General features: G+C 46.0%; 1 protein-coding gene and 1 pseudogene across 4 annotated transcripts in view; one reads left to right on the forward strand and one right to left on the reverse strand.

Annotated features, from left to right (window-relative positions):
* XXYLT1 (xyloside xylosyltransferase 1) overlaps positions 1-19,687 on the reverse strand; it is a 200,250-nt gene that overhangs the window by 153,018 nt on the left and 27,545 nt on the right. For all 3 annotated transcript variants that reach the window (XM_011988962.1, XM_011988961.1, XM_011988963.1), the window contains exon 2: positions 1,963-2,110. In XM_011988962.1, the coding sequence (XP_011844352.1) occupies positions 1,963-2,053 (91 nt within the window). In that variant the 5' untranslated portion in view covers positions 2,054-2,110. The remainder of the gene's footprint in view (positions 1-1,962; positions 2,111-19,687) is intronic.
* Positions 6,491-7,004, forward strand: LOC105545910 (annotated as a pseudogene). The gene has a single exon (XR_001007017.1). The product of XR_001007017.1 is annotated as a transcription and mRNA export factor ENY2 pseudogene (transcript).

The following is a 19,687-nucleotide window of genomic DNA, read 5'->3' on the forward strand; positions in this document are numbered from 1 at the left end:
CCTAGGACTACAGAAACCCCTAGGGGGGGATTCCTACAAGTCCTGGGCTCTTCAGAATGCAAGTTGAAACAGTTCACTGCTGCGGCCCCTCATTTTACAGGTGGGGAAACTGGTGACGCCAAGAGAGACAAAGTGGCTCAGCCCTAGGCACGTAGGTGGCCAATGACGGAGCTGTGAGCAACACCTCCACTGGTCTGCCCGCTAGAATCTAGAACAGAACCACGTCCTTCTCAAGTCTGAGCCCCCCACAGCTCCTGTACTGGGCTGTCCAGAGAGGTCACGTACGGGGCACCTGATGGGGTAGCAGTAACTATGTGGAGAAGCAGGTTCCAATCCTGGCTCTGCCACTTAAAAGGCTATATAACCCTGGGCAGGTCTTGCAACTCCTCAGCCTTACCTGTAACCCCACAGGACGGGTAGAAGGGTTGGGTGGAGCTGATGGAGCTGCACCTGGGTCACGGCAAAGGATCACCAATGCTAGTTCTTCGCCCTAGGCCCTGTTGGTGAGCTCGTCTCTTCTGTTCCTCAGACTCCTGCCCCGTGGAGCCCCCTGAGCCCTTGCCTCACAACAAAGGGCTCTTGCCTGCAAAGTCCCAGCCAGGATGCATGGGCTTGTTTTTCCCTGTGCCAGGACAACCTCCCAACAGGAATGGAGCTTCAACTCTCAACTCCTGAGTCCCTGGTTCACCAGGCACCTTCTTTTTCACTTCTGGTCTGCCAGGCTGGAGGAGCAGGCCTCCACCATATGGCCCATTGTCCCCTGGGCTACCAAGACCTGCATGGTCTGGAAACTGCTGGAAAACTCGACCAGCCACAGTTCAGATAACTGCTACCCCAAGGCCCCAAACACCCCTTCTCACCATTAGGAGGCTCAGGACATGGCTCACCATGGCCAGAAACTGGTTGATATGGTTTGGCTGTGTCCCCACCCAAATCTCATCTTGAATTGTAGTTCCCATAATCCCCACATGTGGTGGGGGGGACCTGGTGGGAGGTAATTTAATCATGGGAGGGCAGTTATCCTCATGCTGTTCTCATGCTAGTAAGTGAGTTCTCATGAGATCCAACAGTTTTATAAGGGGCTTTTCCCCTTTTTACTTGGCACTTCTCCTTGCTGCCGCTATGTGAAGAAGGACGTGTTTACTTCGCCTTCCACGACTGTAAGTTTCCTGAGGCCTCCCCAGCCATGCAGAACTGTGAGTCTATTAAACCTCTTTCCTTTATAAATTACCCAGTCTCAGGTATGTCTTCATGAACAGCATGAGAACAGATTAACACACTGGTCAATATCTAGGGCTCCAGAACCCATCAAGGATCGCCGTAGGGAGATCCCAGAAACCAGAGACACTCCAGGAGTTAGACCCTCCAAGGCTTCCAGTCCAAGCATGACCAGACCTGCCAGAAATTCCACAGAAGCTGGACCTATCACACACGGGAGGATGCATCTCTCTTTCCTGGAGACAGACGCCCAGAAAATCCTTTTAATTACGCATCAGAGTTTCTTCAGAAGTCCTACATGGTCATAATTTGCACCTCTCACATCTAGATTTGCTATTTTAGAATCAGATAAGTACAGATTCAGACTAGAAAGAACAAGATCATAAATTGGGATGGACGATCATCTAAACCAACCTACCATTTTTCAGATGAGCACACACAGTATGGGGGTTGAGCAGTGGGGAAGGAAGGGGGCGAGTACAACGGGCAGAGTCCAGGCCAGAGCCCAGAGACCCCCTGTGTCCTCATAAACGGACCCTGGGAGCTCTGCAACCAAGGCCCTGCCCTTGATTCTTGGTGTAGGAAGCTTGGTGGTACAAAGGGCTTGGTTTGGCTGCCTCGTCCACTCTCCCATGTTCAGTGGAGCTCTTCTCTCTGATACAGGGCCTGGGCAGTGTTGGAACCAGGGAAATGGATGCAAAAGTCAGACACCCAGGGGCTGTTGCTCCTGGAAGCCCAGGTTACCTTTGGGCATGATCTGATGCATGGCGACCGAGAGGAAGAAGATGGAGTCACTGTAATAGGTTCCCGAGCCAGCACTGAAGTGCTTCTGCATGGCCTCCACGACGGGGAAGAGCTTATCCGTCAGCACAGCAACGTCGTGGAAGATGACCTGCAGCAGACGCAAAAAAAACCAAGGCTCAGCAAACCAGTTCTCACTGCAAGCTCGACACCCAGCACACACCTGGGCCCACAGAGGCAGAGGCAGGCGGTGCCTCTCCGGGGTCCACAGCAGGGGATGGGGCTAGGGGTAGCAACGGAGAGTCAAGGAAACGAGAAATAACCAGGAGTCAGAAGTGTGGCCTCACTAAGGAGATGGAGAGTCTGTGTGAGGGGCGGCACGCAGGCATGCACGTACGGGCTGTGCAGTGGAAGTGAAGTGGGAGGACGGAAAATGGAAACAGCCCCTACTCTGCCTCCTGCTTTTGAACTTGAAGCTGGGCCACCCTGAAGGTAGCTCTGTGCCCAGCGACTGGAAACCACGTGAGAGCGTGTGATCCTCATCACACTGCATGGCTAACACTGCTCCAGGCATCGCCACCTCCTCGTGGCCACTACATCTGTTCCATAGGCCAGTCCGATGCTCCAGCTCTACCTCCCTCACCCAACAGTGTGAACAAGGACAGGGTCTGGCCACTGGAAAATGGAACCCAGAAACTGCTCAGTGCTGCAGTAAACTCACACTCAACCAGCATTTCTTGAGTATCACTGACACTTTGGAGGCACTGTGAGAAGAATAAGGAATAACCAGGTACACTTTCCCCAAAGCACTTAGAAGTCTAGAGGTATCATCAGCTACGGCAGAGCTTTGCAATTTATGAAGCACTCACATACTCACACTGATCCCCATGACAACCCAGGGCTTCTGTGAGGCAGACATCACTGTTATAGCCTCCAAATGACAAATAAGGACGCAGACACTGACAGGTTACACTTGCACCAAGTCACACGGATAATAAATGCACGGTCAGAACTTGACCCCGGCCTCCAGATTCTCAGCCCCACACTCTTTCCACCATAAACGCATCCTCATTCCTTCACAGCAGCCAACAAAGGATGAAGACGTCAGCTCAGCCTGCGATTAGAGCAGACAAGAGTACTAACGGGATCCTGCGTTGGGTTTCCTCGTCTAACACCATCCAGAAGATGAGCAGTTATGGCCCATACGTAGCCCCAGCTTCACACGTGATACCAGATGACCATGCACTCGTCCCACACGTCTTGCAAGTTTTTCCTGTTGCTCCACGTGCCCCCACAGGATCTAGATCATTCTACGACACACAGGAGGCACTCAAGCCAGAAGGCCGCGTGTTCCTCCACCTTCTTCCTCAGTGGCCCTAAGAGTTCTGCAAGCGCCACCTCCGGCCACCATCTTCTCTGGTAGGTGACAGGAAGAACCTGCCACGCTGCTTCCTGGCTGCTCAATCACCACCTCATCAACTCCCAAGAGCCCACCTGAACAGGCGTCAGAAGCAAAAGGCAAAGTCACATGAACCCCTGACTGCCCTGTTGACACTGTCACTTGCCCTGCCAGCAGGACAGACAGCTGCGAGTGGTGCCCATGAAGCTCTCCAATAGGTGGGCTCCCCTCCGTCACTCACCTTTGCGCTTTCCCTCCACCTGCCCTTCCAGTCTCACGGGGTTGCCTGCACTACCTGCACTTCCAGAGCCACTGATTGCTGCGGCCCTGTAAACCACCCTGCCAGTTCTTCCTTACTGTTGCTTCTGCTTTTGGCCTATATTCCCGCCCCCCCCATTTTTTTTCTGAGATGGAGTCTCGCTCTGTCACCGAGGCTGGAGTGCAGTGGTGCAATCTTGGCTCACTGCAACCACCTCCCGGGTTCAAGCGATTCTCCTGCCTCAGCCTCCCGAGTAGCTGGGACTATAGATGCGTGCCATCACCCCGGGCTAATTTTTTGTATTTTTAGTAGAAACAGCCTTTCATCGTGTTAGCCAGGATGGTCTCGATCTCCTGACCTCACGATGCACCCGCCTCGGTCTCCCAAAGGGCTGGGATTACAGGTGTGAGCCACCACGCCCCGCCTATTTCCCTTGTGTCTTATATATGTATCTTTTTTTTTTTTTTTTTGGAGACAGAGTTTCGCTCTTGTTGCACAGGCTGGAGTGCAGTGGCGCAATCTCGGCTCACTGCAACCTCTGCTTCCCAGGTTCAAGTGATTCTCCTGCCTCAGCCTCCCAAGTAGCTGGGATTACAGGCGCCCACCACCACGACTGGCTAATTTTTGTGCTTTTAGTAGAGATGGGGTTTCACCATGTTGACCAGGCTGGTCTTGAACTCCTGACCTCAGATGATCCACCCACCTCAGCCTCCCAAAGTGCTGGGATAACAGACATGAGCCATGGCACCTGGCCTGTATCTCTTATATATAGCTTATTTCTCTTATATTTCTTTTTAACCTATATCTCTCTTAGTTCACCTTTCCTTTTATTCCTGGGTCTCTTTTAATTTCTAAAACACTATTAAACTTAGAAAAACGTTGTTACTATTTTTTTATTTTTAATTTTTGTGGATACAGAGTATGTGTATATATTTATGGAGTATGTGAGATATTTTCATACAAGCATACAACGCATAATAATCACATCAAGGTAAGTGAGGTATCCATCACCTCAAGCATTTGTCCTTTGTGTTATAAACAATCCAATTCTTTTAGTTATTTGAAAATGTATAAACTATTTTTTACTGTAGTCATCCTATTGTGCTAGCAAATACTAGATCTTACTCATTCTTTTCAAATATTTTTTGTATCCATTAAGCATCTCCTCCTCCCTCAACTCACTCCACTACTCTTCTCAGCCTCTGATAACCATCATTCTAATCTCTTATCTCCATGAATTTAACTGTTTTAATTTTTACCTCCCACAAATAAGAATACACCAAGTTTGTCTTTCTGTGCCTGGCTTATGTCACTTAACAAAATGGCCTCTGGTTCCATCACTGTTGTTGCAAATGACAGGATCTCATTCTTATTTATGGCTGAATAGTACTCCACTGTGTATACGTACTGTTTTCTTTTTCCATTCACCAGCTGATGGAACCTTAGGCTGCTCCCAAATCCCAGCTATTGTGAACAGAGATGCAATAAACATGGGGGTGCAGATATCTCTTCAATATACTTCCTTCCTTCCTTTTGGGTATAGATCTAGCAGTGGGATTCCTGGATCATATGGTAGCTCCATTTTCAGTTTTTTGAGGAATCGCCAATCTATTCTCCACAGTGATTGTACTAACTTACATTCCCACCAACAGTATATGAAGATTCCCTTTTCTCTACATCCTCACCCAGCATTTTTTTATTGCCTGTCTTTTGGATAAAAACCACTTTATCTAGAGTGAGATGATATCTCATGGTAGGTTTGATTTGCATTTTTCTGATGATCAATGATGCTGAGCACCTTTTCATATACCTGTTTGCCATTTGTATGTCTTCTCTGGAGAAACATCTATTCAGATATATTGCCCAATTTTTAATTAGATTAAATTAATTAAATGTTTTTCCTACAGGGTTGTTTGAGCCCCTTATATATTCTGGTTACTAATCCCTTGTCAGATAGACAGTTTGCAAGTATTTTCTCCCATTCTCTGGGCTCTCTCTTCACTTTGCTGGTTGTTTCCTTCACTGTGCAGAAGCTTCTCAACTGGATGTGATCCCATTTGTCCATTTTTACTTTGGCTGCCTATGCCTGTGGTGTATTACGCAAGAAATCTTTGCCAAGTCCGATGTCCTGGAGAGTTTCCGCCAATGTTTTCTTTTGGTGGTTTCATAATTTGAGGTCTTAGATTTAAGTCTTTAATCCACTTTGATTTTTTTATACGGCAAGAGAGAGAGGTCTAGATGCATTCCTCTGCATAAGGTTGTCCAGTTTTCCCAGCTCCATTTATTAAAGAGATTGTCTTTTCCCCAGTGTATGTTCTTGGAATCGCTGTGAAATATGAATTCATTGCAGATGTATGGATTTGCTCCTGGGTTCTCTATCCTGTTGCATTGGTCTACATGTCTGTTTTTATGCCAGAACCATGCTGTTTTGGTTACTATAACTCTGTAGTACAGTTTGAAGTCATGTAATATAATTCCACCAGTTTTGTTCTTTCTGCTCAAGATAGCTTCGGCTATTCTGGGTCTTTTGTGGTTCCATATAAATTTCAGGATTTTTTTCCTATTTCTGTGAAGAATGTCATTGGTATTTTGATTGGGATTGCATTGAATCTGTTGATTGCTTTGGGTAGTATGGACAGTTTAATAATATCAGTTCTTCCAATCCATGAATATGGCATATCTTTCCATTTCTTGGTGTCCTCTTCAGTTTCTTCCATCAGTGTTTTATTGTTTTCATCCTAGAGAGCTTTCACTTGTTTGGTTCATTCCTAGGTATTTTATTTTACTTGTAGCAATTATAAATGGAATTACTTCCTTGATTTCTTTCTCAGATTGTTCGCTGTTGGCATATAGAAATGCTAATGATGACTGAGGGTCTAAGTCCGGGCAGCCGAAGAGTGTGGTTAGCAAGATGAACAAAGATACGCAGATGAGAGCAGGGATTAACCAAAAGTTGATAGAAACTGGAGAAAGAGAATGCCTCAAAGAGTTGCTGAGAGCTAAATTAATTGAATGTGGCTGGAAGGATCAGTTGAAGGCACACTGTAAAGAGGTAATTAAAGAAAAAGGACTAGAACACGTTACTGTTGATGACTTGGTGGCTGAAATCACTCCAAAAGGCAGAGCCCTGGTACCTGACAGTGTAAAGAAGGAGCTCCTAGAAAGCATAAGAACATTCCTTGCTCAGCATGCCAGCCTTTAAGATTGAATTAGATTGTGTTGTTGTGGTTTTATTTCTGAAAGTAAAACTTGCCATAAATTAGAAAACAATTTCCCAAAATAAAATCCTTTTTTGTGTGATGGTATACAGTTTTCAGTAATGATGTATACATTGTATTGATTTTTTTTCCCTAAATGTGTTATTTTAATAAATATCTCATGAATGAGAAAAAAAAAAAAAAAACGCTAATGATTTTTGTATGTTGAATTTCTATCCCGCAACTTTACTAAATGTATTGATTAGTTCTAATAGTTTTTTTGGTGGAGTCTTTAGTTTTTTCCAAATATAAGGTCACATCATCTGCAAACAAGGACAATTTGACTTCTTCCTTTCCCATTTGGATACCGTTTATGTTGTTCTCTTGTCTGACTGCTCTAGCTAGGATTTCCAGTGCTATGTCACTATTCAACACAGTGGGCATCCTTGTTATTTCAGATCTTACAGGAACGGCTTTCAGTTTTTCCCCATTCAGTAGGATATTCGCTGTGGGTCTATTGCATATGGCTTTTATTATATTGAGGCATGTTCCCTCTATACTCAGTTTTTTGAGGATTTTTATCATTAAGGGATGTTGAATTTTATCGAATGCTTTTTCAGCATCAACTGAAATGATCATATGGTGTTTTCCCTTCATTTAGTTGCTATGATCTATCACACTGATTGGTTTCTGTATGTTGAACCATTCTTGTATCCCTGGGATAAATTCCACTTGGTCATGATAAATAATTTTTTTAAATGTACTGCTGACTTCAGTTTGTTAGCATTTTGTTGTGAATTTTTGCATGTGTTCATCAGGGATACTAGCCTGTAGTTTTCTTTTACTGATGTGTCTGTCTGGTTTTTGGTATCAGGGTAATTCTGGCCTCATAAAATGAGTTTGGACGTATCCCCTCCTCCTCTATTTTTCAGAATAGTTTGAGTAGGGTTGGTATTACATCTTCTTTAAATGGTAGAACTTAGCAGTGAAGCCATTGCATCCTTGACTTTTCTTTGCTGGGAGACTTTTTATTATGGCTTTGATCTCGTTATTTGTTATTGGTCTACTTGGGTTTTGGATTTCTTCATGATTCTATCTTAGTAGGCTGTATATGTCTAGAAACTTACCCATTTCTTCTAGGTTTTTCCAATTTATCAGTATATAGTTGTTCACAGTAGCCACTAACGATCCTTTGAATTTCTGCAGCATCAATTGTAGTATCTCCGTTTTCATCTCTGATTTTATTTATTTGGGCCTTCTCTCTTTTAGTTCTTAGTCTGGCTACAAGTTTGCCAATTTTGTTTATCTTTTCAAAATACCAAAAAAACAACTTTTCATTTCATTGATCTTTTGTATTGCTTTGTTTCATGTATTTCTGCTCTAATTTTTATTATTTATTTTCTTCTACTAACTTTGGGTTTGGTTTGCTGTTGCTTTTCTAGTTCTAAGACGCATCATTAGGTGGTTTATTTGAACTTTTTCTTCTTTTTCGATGTAGGCATTTATAGCCATAAACTTCTCTTAGTACTGTTTTGTTGTATTTCATAGGTTTTGTCATGTTGTGTTTCTATTATCATTTGTTTCAAGAAATTTTTCAATTTCTTTCTTAATCTCTTCATTGACCCACTGGTCATTCAGAGGCATATTGTTCAGTTTCCATGTGCTTGTACAGTTTCCAAAATTCCTCTTGTTATTAATTTCTAGTTTTATTCCGTTGTAGTCAGAGAAGACACTTGATATTATTTCAGTTTCTTGGAATGTTTTAAGACTTGTTTTGCAACCTAGCATATGGTCTATCCTTGAGAATGATTCATGTGCTGAGCAGAAGAATGTGTATTCTGTAACTACGGAATGAAATGTTCTGTATCTATTAGGTCCATTTCGTCTATGGTACAGATCAAGTCTGATGTTTCTTTGTCGATTTGCTGTCTGGATGATCTGTCCAATGCTGAAAGTGGGGTGTTGAGGTCTCCAGCTATCATTGTACTGGCGTCTATCTCCATCTGTCACTCTGATAATATTTGCTTTACACATCTGAGTGCACCAGTGTTGGATGCATGTATAACTGCTCTATCCTTTTGCTGAATTGACCCCTTATCATTATACAATAACCTTCTTTGTCTCTTTTTAAATTTTTTTCTTGAAATCGATTTATCTGATATAAACATAGCTACTTCTGCTCCTTTTCGGTTTCCATTGGCATGAAATATCTTTCGCCATCCCTTTATTTTCAGTCTATATGTGTTTTTATAAATGAAGCGTGTTTCTTGCAGGCAATAGATCCTTGGGTCTTAAAAAAAACTATTCATTCTCTCTTTTTCTTTTGATTGAAGGTTTAGTCCATTTCCATTCAATGTTATTATTGATGAAGTAAGGACTTACTCCCGCCATTTTGTTATTGGTTTTCTGGTCTTCTCTTCCTTCTTTCCTTCCTTCCTGTCTTCCTTTTAGTAAAGGTGTTTTTCTCTGGTGTTATGTTTTATTTTCATGCTTTTTACTTTTTCATATCCATTGTATGTTTTTAGACTTGAGGTTGCCATGAGATTTGCAAATAATATTTTATAACACATCATTTTAAACTGATGACAAATTAACACTGATGATATAAACAAACATACTAAAAAACAAGCAAAAAGAAAACTAAAAAGACTCTATACTTTAACTTCATCTCCCCACTTTTTAACTTTCTGTTGTTTCTATTTACATCTTGCTGTACTGTCTATGTCTTGAAAAGTTATTATTTTTGATTTGTCTTTTCATCTTTGTACTTAAGATATGAGAAGTACACACATTGCGATTATAACGTTTTAACAGTCTTTGTTTTTCTCTGCACTTACTATTACCAGTGAACTTTTCACCTGCAGATGATTTCTTATTGCTCATTAACATCCTTTTATTTCAGACTGAAGAAATCCCTTTAGTATTTCTTGTACGATAGGTCTGGTATTGATGAAATCCAACAGCTTTTGTTTGTCTGGGTACCTCTTTATTTCTCCTTCTTGTCTGATTTTTTTTTTTTTTTTTTTTGAGACAGAGTCTTGCTCTGTCACCCAGGCTAGAACGCAGTGGCATGATCTCGGCTCACTGCAAGCTCCGCCTCCCAGGTTCACACCATTCTCCTGCCTCAGCCTCCTGAGTAGCTGGGATTACAGGTGCCAACCATGCCTGGCTAATTTTTGTGTTTTTAGTAAAGACGGGGTTTCACCATCTTGGCCAGGCTGGTCTCGAACTCCTGACCTCAAGTGATCCGCCCGCCTCAGCCTCCCAAAGTGCTGGGATTACAGGCATGAGCCACCATACCCAGCCTGAAGGATATTTTTGCCATATATGCTATTTAAGTTTTTTCCCTTCAACGCTTTAAGTATGTCATGCCACTCTCTCCTGGCCTGTAAGGTTTTCACCAAAAAGTCTGCTGCCAGATGTACTGGAGGTCTATTTTATGTTGTTTATCTTGCTACTTTTAGGATCCTTTCTTTATTCTTGACTTTTGAGAGTTTGATATTAAATGTCTTGAGGTAGACGTCTTTGGGTTAAATCTGCTTGGTGTTCTATAACTTTCCTGTACTTGAATATTTATATCTTTCTCTAGGTTTGGGAAGTTCTCTGTTATTATCCCTTTAAGTAAACTTTCTACGGCTGTCTCTCTCTCTACCTCCCCTTTAAAGCCAGTAACTCTTAGATTTGCCCCAATGAGGCTATTTTCCAGATCTCATAAGCATGCTTCATTCTTTTTTACTCTTTCTTTTGTCTCCTCTGACTGTTCTTGCTTGCTTGCTTGCTTTTCTTGCTTTCTTTTTTTGAGACAGGATCTGGCTCTGTCATCCAGGCTGGAGTGCAGTGGTGCAATCTTGCCTCATTGCAACCTCTGCCTCCCAGGCTCAAGCCATCCTTCCAGCTCTCACTTTGTATTTTCAAATAGCCTCTTAAAACTTACTATATCATTCTTCTACTTGATTAATTCTACTATTAGGAGATTCTGATGCATTCTTCAGTATGTCAATTGCATTTTTCAGCTCCAGAATTTTTGCTTGACTGTTTTTAATTAGTTCAATTTGTTTGTTATCCTGATAGGATTCTGAATTCCTTCTCTGTGCTATCTTGAATTTCTTTGAGTTTCCTCAAAACAGCTATTTTGAATTCTCTGTCTGAAAGATCACATATCTCTGTTTCTCCAAGACTGGCCCCTGGTACCTTATTTAGTTCATTTGGTGAGGTCCTATTTTCCTGGTCAGTCTTGATGCTAGTGGATGTTTGTAGGTGTCTGGCCAGTGAAGAGTTAGGTATTTATCTGGCCATTGAAGAGTTAGGTATTTATTGTAGTCTTTGCAGTCTGGGTTTGTTTGTACTCATCCTTCTTGGGAAGGCTTTCCAGGTATTCAAAGGACTTGGGTGTTGTGATGTAAGTTTTTGGTCACTGCAGCTGTATCTGCATTAGGGGGCATCCCAAGCCCAGCAATGCTGTGGTCCTTGCAGATTCGTAGACGTACCACCTTGATGGTCTTAGATCACATCTGGAAGAATTCTCTGAATTACCAAGCAGAGACTCTTGTTCTTTTCCCTGATTATCTCCCAGATGAATGTGAGGAGGGTGATTGGTGGCAGCTTCTATTTGGCCATCTTGCTTCACCTCCGGCCTAAACTTAAAAAAACTTTTATACCACATTGGTCCTAATCATTCTGTAAAACTTGTTTTATGTAACACTTTAAAATATCTTCACGTTTCTCTTCTAATGTACTGGTTTCCTTTATCCTTTTTCTGGCTGCTGGTTTTTATTTTTTGTTTGTTTGTTTTTTAATCTTTTTTAATCCAGACCAGTTCCTGCTATTTCCCAACAAAAATCTCAAATTATGTTTCTCATTCCCACACCCCCTCCACTTTCTGTCACCCCTGCCCCTGCGACCTCTCTGACAGGTTTCCCTACCTCCTGCCTTCCCCACTCCCCATTCCAGCTTCTGTTATACCTCCAGAATTGTTTTCCAAAGAGAAAAGTTCATTTTTCTCTCTCCTTGGCTTCAAGACCTCCAATGACTCTTTGCTCCCTTAGTTACAGTCCAAATCCTCTAGCAAGGCTTATAAGCCCCTGCAGTAGTGGCTCTGGCTACATCTCCTGCCCTCCCTGCCTCTTGTGACTGGGCAGCACTGAACCAGGCAGTCTCCCATCTGCTGGTCACACCTGTAAGACCTACATCCTTGTACGCCTGTACTTGCTCTTCCCACTTGCCTTCTTGGCTCAGGGTCTGTAATTACCTCTCCCAGCCCCCATGTGCCTGGTAAGATCCTATCCGGTTTTCCAACCCTCCCCTCCAGCCTTCCCACAGCCTTCCACAATTCACCATGCCCTTCCTAACACCCCATATCGCATGGGGCTCCACTTACCCTGTCTGACTCACTTTACAGGACTCTGTTTCTCTCTATCTGCTGCATGGGGCACTCCTTCTAGCCAGAGGCCATGACTGCTCTGTGCCCTGTATCCAGCCACTGGCCACATGACAGGCCATCCGTACATCCATACAGGTTTGCTAAACTAAGTGAACTGCACTTTGGGCAAGTAACTAAACCTCTCTGAGCCCCAGTTTCTTCATGGGTAATACAGGACTGACAACACGTAGTTCCTGTGGTGTCTGCCAGGGCTATCTGGAACACACACTCAGCCCGGGGCTTGCCACACTGTGCTTATTCCTAAGTGTTAGTATGGAGCCTCCTCCCAGTCCCCTAAATGCCCTCTCCCCACAGATCAGTTTTCTCTCCTAAGCCAGCTTTTCCCTCTGAGCCTCGTTACACCTCCAAATCATCCCTATTCGTTGGAATTACACAGGACCTGGAAGCTGACAAGAGGGTTCTCGCAGAACAGAAGGCCTCTGTATTCACTAAGCAGGAAGAGAAAGAACGGGTCTGCACAGGCAGACATGCAGAGCAGGGCTGCTGCAGCCAAACTAAGGGAGATGAAGAGTTGTCCTCAGCCAGCTCACTCCCTACTGGCCCTATCTCACCCCAAAGCTTCACAGGAGACAACTGCATCCCATCAGCATTAATAGACTTACGAGGACAAACTGTACTCAGCACATTGTTCCAAACGCTGGGCTGCCAAGCCTGCACCCATGAATATTTCATATAATAAATCTGCTTAAAGATAAATGAGTATGTTTCATGGAATAGACTTTATGCAGCAAGAGGCAAACCACAGACACAGCAAGTGTGAATCAAAATACCCAGGCCTCCCACAGACTACAACAGGTTTGCAAACTAACCTTCCCGAGGACGGGCTGGCATCTGCCATACTCCGGGGCCCTTTGCTCAGACCAGGGGCTGATGCCTGGCAGTGGGGCAGGGAGCAGCAAAGCAAGAGTGAAGACAGGAAATGAGAGGCGCAGGGGAGAGAAAAGGCCACCCCTTCGTCCTCCCCTCCTCCCTTTCAAGTTCCCCATCTCGAGAGCTGCAGGAAGAACGTACAACCTGGGAATCCAGGAATATAAGATGACTCCCATACTGAAGGCAATCGGCCAATGAGAAGAACCAAAACAATGCTTAATGCCAACCTGGAATATATGATTTTTAGGAATGTAGACAAAAAAGTCTGATCACGATTTGTAGGTTTTGTTAATTTGTTTACATACACATACTAAAAATCCTGTTGATTATAAAATACTATTTTTCCCACACCCAGCTTACAAAATAATTTCTCTTCAGACCCTTCGTGTGCATCAACAGCAACGCCTTTATGAAGCCTAGAGTCAAGCTGAGTCACCCAGAGCACATCCTCCTCACCAGCTGTTTAGGGTGTGTTCGATACAGTTCCCTGTGATTTTATGTAGAATGTTGGCATCAGAAATGTCACCCAACCCACAAGAACCCGTGTTCATATCATGAAGGCAGTTGGGGGTTGTTTTTAATCACCTAACAACATTTCTCATAGTAGGGTTCTTCACCGGCCTATAATCATACATTTGTAACCATTCACCAACCTTCAGGAATATCCCGCCCCAGAAATATCCTCCCCCAGAAATAATGAGTAAATCTGTGTTAAATTTTTTTGCCTACTTTTATTTTTAATTAATTCTGCATCTATATTCAGTAATGACTGAGCTTTCTTTTTAGGTAAAGATGTCCTCAACCAGTACTTCATTGTTCAAACTAAAATATGTCACCGAGAAACTGCTGTGTGATATAAAAGACCTCGGAAAGGCTCAACTCTTTCGAAAGGGACGGTGTGGGGAGGAGGGGAAAGAGGTGAAGCTTGCCTCACATTCCAGCATGCACAGCAAACTCAACACGTGTGATGCAGAGAGGCTGAAGCACCAGTCAGGGCAGAGCCTGGTGCCAGGCAGAAGCAGGCATCTTTGCCACCCAGCCCTGTGCTCGCTGGCACTGAGATGCCTGAGAGCCAGGCCACCGCTCCTGTAAACACTGCCTGGGGACACAAAGTCAGGCCAAGCCTTTAGCTGCATTTAGTGGAGAAAACCCATTTTATCACTTGGCCTGCCCCACTGGGAGTCAGGTGGCAGCCACACTTCCGAGCCAAGAAGGCACGCGGCAAGGGCTGGCCCCAAGCACGGAAAGATGCCAGGTTTCCAGGAAAGCCCAAGGCCTGCTTAAAGAACAGCCACTCCTCTGGCCACAGACAGCAATGCCACAGGTCGGCCAGAGGCCAGGGGTTTGCCCATCTCCTCCCCGTGCGCATCCAGAGACCATCCCCCAGCACAGCTACTGGAGGGAAGGTGATGGCACAAAGGTGAGGCACTCTCTGCCCAGGTCCAGCAATCCTGGTGCCCCTGCCACTGCTGAATCCACCTCCTGCAGGAACCACAAACAGGTTTCAACTTGTCCTGAGCGGCTGCCTGGAGCACAGGCAGGAAGGATTCCGCAACAACATCTGGACTCCGCGAGAAGGTCTGCCATCAGCAGAAATGTCCACCAGTGGGCTGGCCAGCTCGCCTCCCGCGTAGTTATCATCCAAGCTCAGTGGGCGCAACATTTAGGCTGGAATCACCCCAAAGATGAGGAGTCGGTGCCTCCTGAGACTCAAGAATGAACTCATTATGAAAAGCATGGTCTGGGGTTCAGATGTTCAGATGCCACCTAGTCACCTGGCAACCCTGGTCCAAGTACTTCAACACCCTAACTCCTCCGCACAGCGGGAGTCATGTCACTGTCCCCCAGGGCTCTCAGGAGAAGCATAACGGGAGCTCAGTAAAGGACAGCTGACACCGCCAGTACTCCGTTCCAACAGTTGGGAAGTTTCTTCCACACAAGAACACCTAGATTAGAGAAAAGAATACACTCCGTATTTACACAGTGCCAAGATACTGTAGGCACTAATAAAAGCTAACTGGTAAAGGCAGGTGCAGCGGCTCACGCCTGTAATCCCAGCACTTTGGGAGGCTGAAGCAGGTGGATGGCCTGAGCTCAGGAATTCCATATCAGCCTGGGAGATATGGTGAAACTACATCTCTACCAAAAATACAAAAAATTAACCAGGCGTGGGTAGTGCACCACAGGAGGCTGACGTGGGAGGATCACTTGAGCCCGGGAGGTAGAGTTTGCCATGAGCCAAGATCTCCCCACTGCACTCCAGCCTGCTGGGTGACAGAGTGAGACCCCGTCTCAAAAAGAGCTACCACAATGCGCCACTGGAAAGTATTTCCAGGCCCTTCCTCCTGCCACATTCAGCCCACATCTGGATCCCACCTCTGCTGGGGGCTGCCCAGGGCCCACCTAGAAGGTTCCTTCCATACTCTTCATGCTTAGCATGGAGTACCTATTTGCAAAACATGCTTCAAAAGTCACTAAAACAGGCCAGGCACGGTGGCTCAAGCCTGTAATCCCAGGACTTTGGGAGGCTGAGGTGGGTGGATCACCTGAAATCAGGAGTTTGAGACCAGCCTGGCCAACGTCTCTACTAAAAATACAAAAATTAGCTGGGTGTGGTGGCACATGCCTGTAATCCCAGCTACTGGGGGGCTGAGGCAGGAGAATCGCTTGAACCTGGGAGGCGGAGCTTGCAGTGAACCGAGATTGTGCCACTGCACTCCAGCTTGGGCAACAGAGCGAGACTCTGTCTCAAAAGGAAAAAAAAAAGTCACTAAAACGATCCAAACCTATAGGTAGATCAAACACAATTCTGAAATGAAGAGGTCTTAATGTATCAGAAAAGTCACTAAGTACAGACAACTGCCTCCCAGTTAGAAATGGCCTCTCCCACTCTCAAGCCTTGTCAAGCCGCAGGACACCACGGCCGACCTGAAGAAGCGGGGCAGGTCTTTCAGGACCGACACCTCCTTGGCACGTTCCCAAGGAGGAGTTGTTCACGCCTTCTCGAAGCAAGGGCAGGTGCCCTGTGATGCCCGGTATCCATACACTCGGAGGACAAGCAAACGAAATGACAGGCTCTGCGGCTGGTGGGTGGGGACACAGTAGACCCTACTATGGGCCCCATAGAATTTAAATTAGGGCACAGCTCTTCTGTGTCCTGATTTTCATGTCTGAAATGATATCAAAGGCATTTCCTTAAAGGAAGTTTTCCTGGAGCCACAGACAGATGATTGAGTGACGGACAGACAGATGATTGAGTGACGGACAGACAGATGATTGAGTGACGGACAGGCAGAGCTACGTTACGTATTGATCTCCCCAAGGCTTGTCAGCGACTCCAACAAGAACTGGAGGAAAAATGACTTTCTGGGAAAACAAAATAAAACACTGCTTTCCAATTAACCTGCACCATGAATGTGAAGGCACGTTTCCAGGAGGAAAGAAAAATCTGCTAACGGACTGGGAGTCTCATTCCCACACCCACGCCAGACACCGGAACACCCCAGGGCCTCTACACTGGCTACTCTGCTGAGAGAACCCTCCCCCGGAACCTTCTCCTGCCTGAATCCTTCTAGCCGTCCAGGTATCAGTTCAAATGTCACCTCCAGAGATTTCCCGTCACCAAAACAGTAGCTACCACCCTCACCACCACCACCACACACCTGCACACAATACACACATACACACACACACACACCAGTCCTACCTATTGCATGACCAGATTCATTTCCTCCATAACACTTATCAGCAGATATGTCATATTTTTCAGTGTTTAGTCTCTTACTGCCCGTCTCTCCCCAGCTCCCAGCCGGCCTGTAAGGCACCATGAGGGCGGGCCCTTGTCTGTCTGACTCACTGCTGCACACCCAGCTCTCAGTGGAGTGCTTCACGTGCAGTGGAGGCTCTGTACATGCCTGCTGCAGGTAGGAACGAGCACAGAAAGGGGCAGAGGGGCGGCGTGATGGAACAGCCGTTCCAGACACAGAATGCTGCCCCGCGGCCCCACAGCACTTGGGAACTCAGCAGTTCTTTCCCACCCCAGCATCTCCTCTGGGCATGTCATATGCTTCTCCATCTCCGTCCCAGCCCTCACCCAGAGAGAGATTTCTTCCACATGGGACTTACTGTAAGTATTCCAGAGCACAGGCCTCCTTCTCACCTTTAACCTGCTAGATAGAACGCCCCGCAGAGCCGGGCTACAATATCTCACTTTGTCAGTAGGAGCTGTTGCCTCAATTTTACACCCAACCTGCAAACTACTGATATGACTTCTTTTTTTTTTTTTGAGACGGAGTCTTGCTGTCTCCCAGGCTGGAGTGCAGTAGCGTGATCTGGGCTCACTGCAAGCTCCGCCTCCCAGGTTCACGCCATTCTCCTGTCTCAGCCTCCCAAGTAGCTGGGACTACAGGCACCCGCCACCACGCCTGGCTAATTTTCTGTATTTTTAGTAGAGACGGGGTTTCACCGTGTTAGCCAGGATGGTCTCGATCTCCTGACCTCATGATCTGCCTGCCTTGGCCTTCCAAAGTGCTGGGATTACAGGCGTGAGTCACTGCGCCCAGCCACTGATACGACTTTGATGACCGGAGGAACACCAGGGTTCTTGGTCTTGTGCCGACAGGATTAACGACGTGGACACACGTGGAGTGCTTTTAAGGAGCAGAAAGTTTAATAGGCAAGAAAGAAGGAAGAAAGAAGAGAACAGATCCCCGTACAGAGACAAGGGAGGGGGCTTGGAACAAAGAGAAAGGAAGTGCGGTGGAAAAGTCGTGGGTTACATGGGACGCTGGAGGAGGTGGGGCCTGATCTGCATCCAGGCTGTTATTTACAGAGCACACAGAAAAACCTGGCCCTCCCACCTTAGTTTAGGCCTTTTAATATGCAAACATGGGGCTCCCCGATGTTCTGAACACAAGGTGTTATCTGGAGGTGGCCATGACACTTGGTACACCCGGTGACAAGGAGAAGGAGGTGAGAATCGCCCTGTTGAGTGAACCCAGTTTCTAACGGGTGGTATTTGAATATCAGAGCTTGCTGGCCCGGCCCTTCAAGCCGCCTTTTCTGTTAGAAAAGAGATGGTTCAGGGGGTTGTTTCTTATTATAAGAAAATTTCCACCGAGAACCTTTACCCTAACTATCTGCCTAAAAATTATTTCTTAATAACTCCTGTAGTACTACTTCAGAATAGCTGTGCCCGAATCTAAATTTATGTCTGAAATGATATCAAAGGTGTTTTCTTAAATGAGGTTTTCCCGGAGCGACAGACAGATAATTGAGTGACAGATGGGCAGAGCCCCAGGTCTATTGATCTCTCTTTGCTTGGTCACGAACGGGTCTTGGAAGCACTGTCGTTCTCAGCGGCTGCCTGTTGCCCCCACCAGTGACTTGAAATCCCTTTGAAAACAAAGGTCTCCAAGGGTAAGTGGGAAACGCTCTGAATTTGATTAGCTTTAAATGGGAAAGGTAACAGTCATCATGGATGTGTAGCTTTTATGAGGAAAGAAAAAGACAGAAGCGCAGGCCGGCCCCTCCCTCGCGTGACAATTATCACTTTTGCAGGATGTCCTGGATGTACTAATAATTTAATTTTGCCAGGCAGTACCACAAACAGCTGAAGAGGGGAAAAGCAGCGTGCCCAGCTAATTTCTAAAGCCATGTCCAATATCCATTCTCACAACCTACTTTACTGACAGTTCAAAAGCGACAGCTCCTCCTCCCCACACTGTCCTCACGGCACGACGTCCAATCGTTACGCTGACCTGCTACCTCCTCACCCTCATCTCCACCTCGCACTTACTGGACAGTCACTAGCTTCTAGGTAACCAATCTGCAATGAACGTTCTGGGACTCCCTCAAGATTGCCACTGTGTCAGCAGAGATGGGCTCTATTCCAGTTGTCCAAAACCCTGACAGGACCAGGGCAGGGTAGGAGCAAATGTAACGCAAAGACACCGACCGGCCCACTGGACAGGGGGTGATGAAACGTCACCTGTCACCAGGGCGGCGTGTCTCCAGCAAGCCTGCCAGCTTCACCCACACTACCAGGAGGGCAGCTCTGGGCCTGGGGTCTCCAGCTCTGCTGCATGCGCATGTGGGCTCTTGCTGGGGAGACTTTTACTAAAACACAGATTCCAGGGTCCTGAGCACAGAGTCAGGTTCGGTAGTGAGGCACAGGTGAGGCACAGGAATCTTCATTTAAAAACCACTCCCGGCCAGGCGCAGGGGCTCATGCCTGTAATCCCAGCACTCTGAGAGGCCGAGGTGGGCGGATCACCTGAGGTCAGCAGTTCGAGACCAGCCTTATCAACATGGAGAGACTCCCCCACCTCCCCACCGTCTCTACTAAAAATACAAAATTAGCTAGGTGTGATGGCAGGTACCTGTAATCCCAGCTACCCGGGAGGCTGAGGCAGGAGAATCGCTTGAACCTGGGAGGCGGAGGTTGCGGTGAGCCGAGATCGTGCCATTGCACTCCGGCCTGGGGATAAGAGCTAAATTGTGTCTTTAAAAAAAAAAAAAAAAAACCACTCCCAAGTGATTCTACTGTAGGTGGCCCCTAGGCA

This window comes from Mandrillus leucophaeus, unplaced genomic scaffold (genome assembly GCF_000951045.1).
Source record: "Mandrillus leucophaeus isolate KB7577 unplaced genomic scaffold, Mleu.le_1.0 Scaffold342, whole genome shotgun sequence".
NCBI lineage: Eukaryota > Metazoa > Chordata > Mammalia > Primates > Cercopithecidae > Mandrillus > Mandrillus leucophaeus.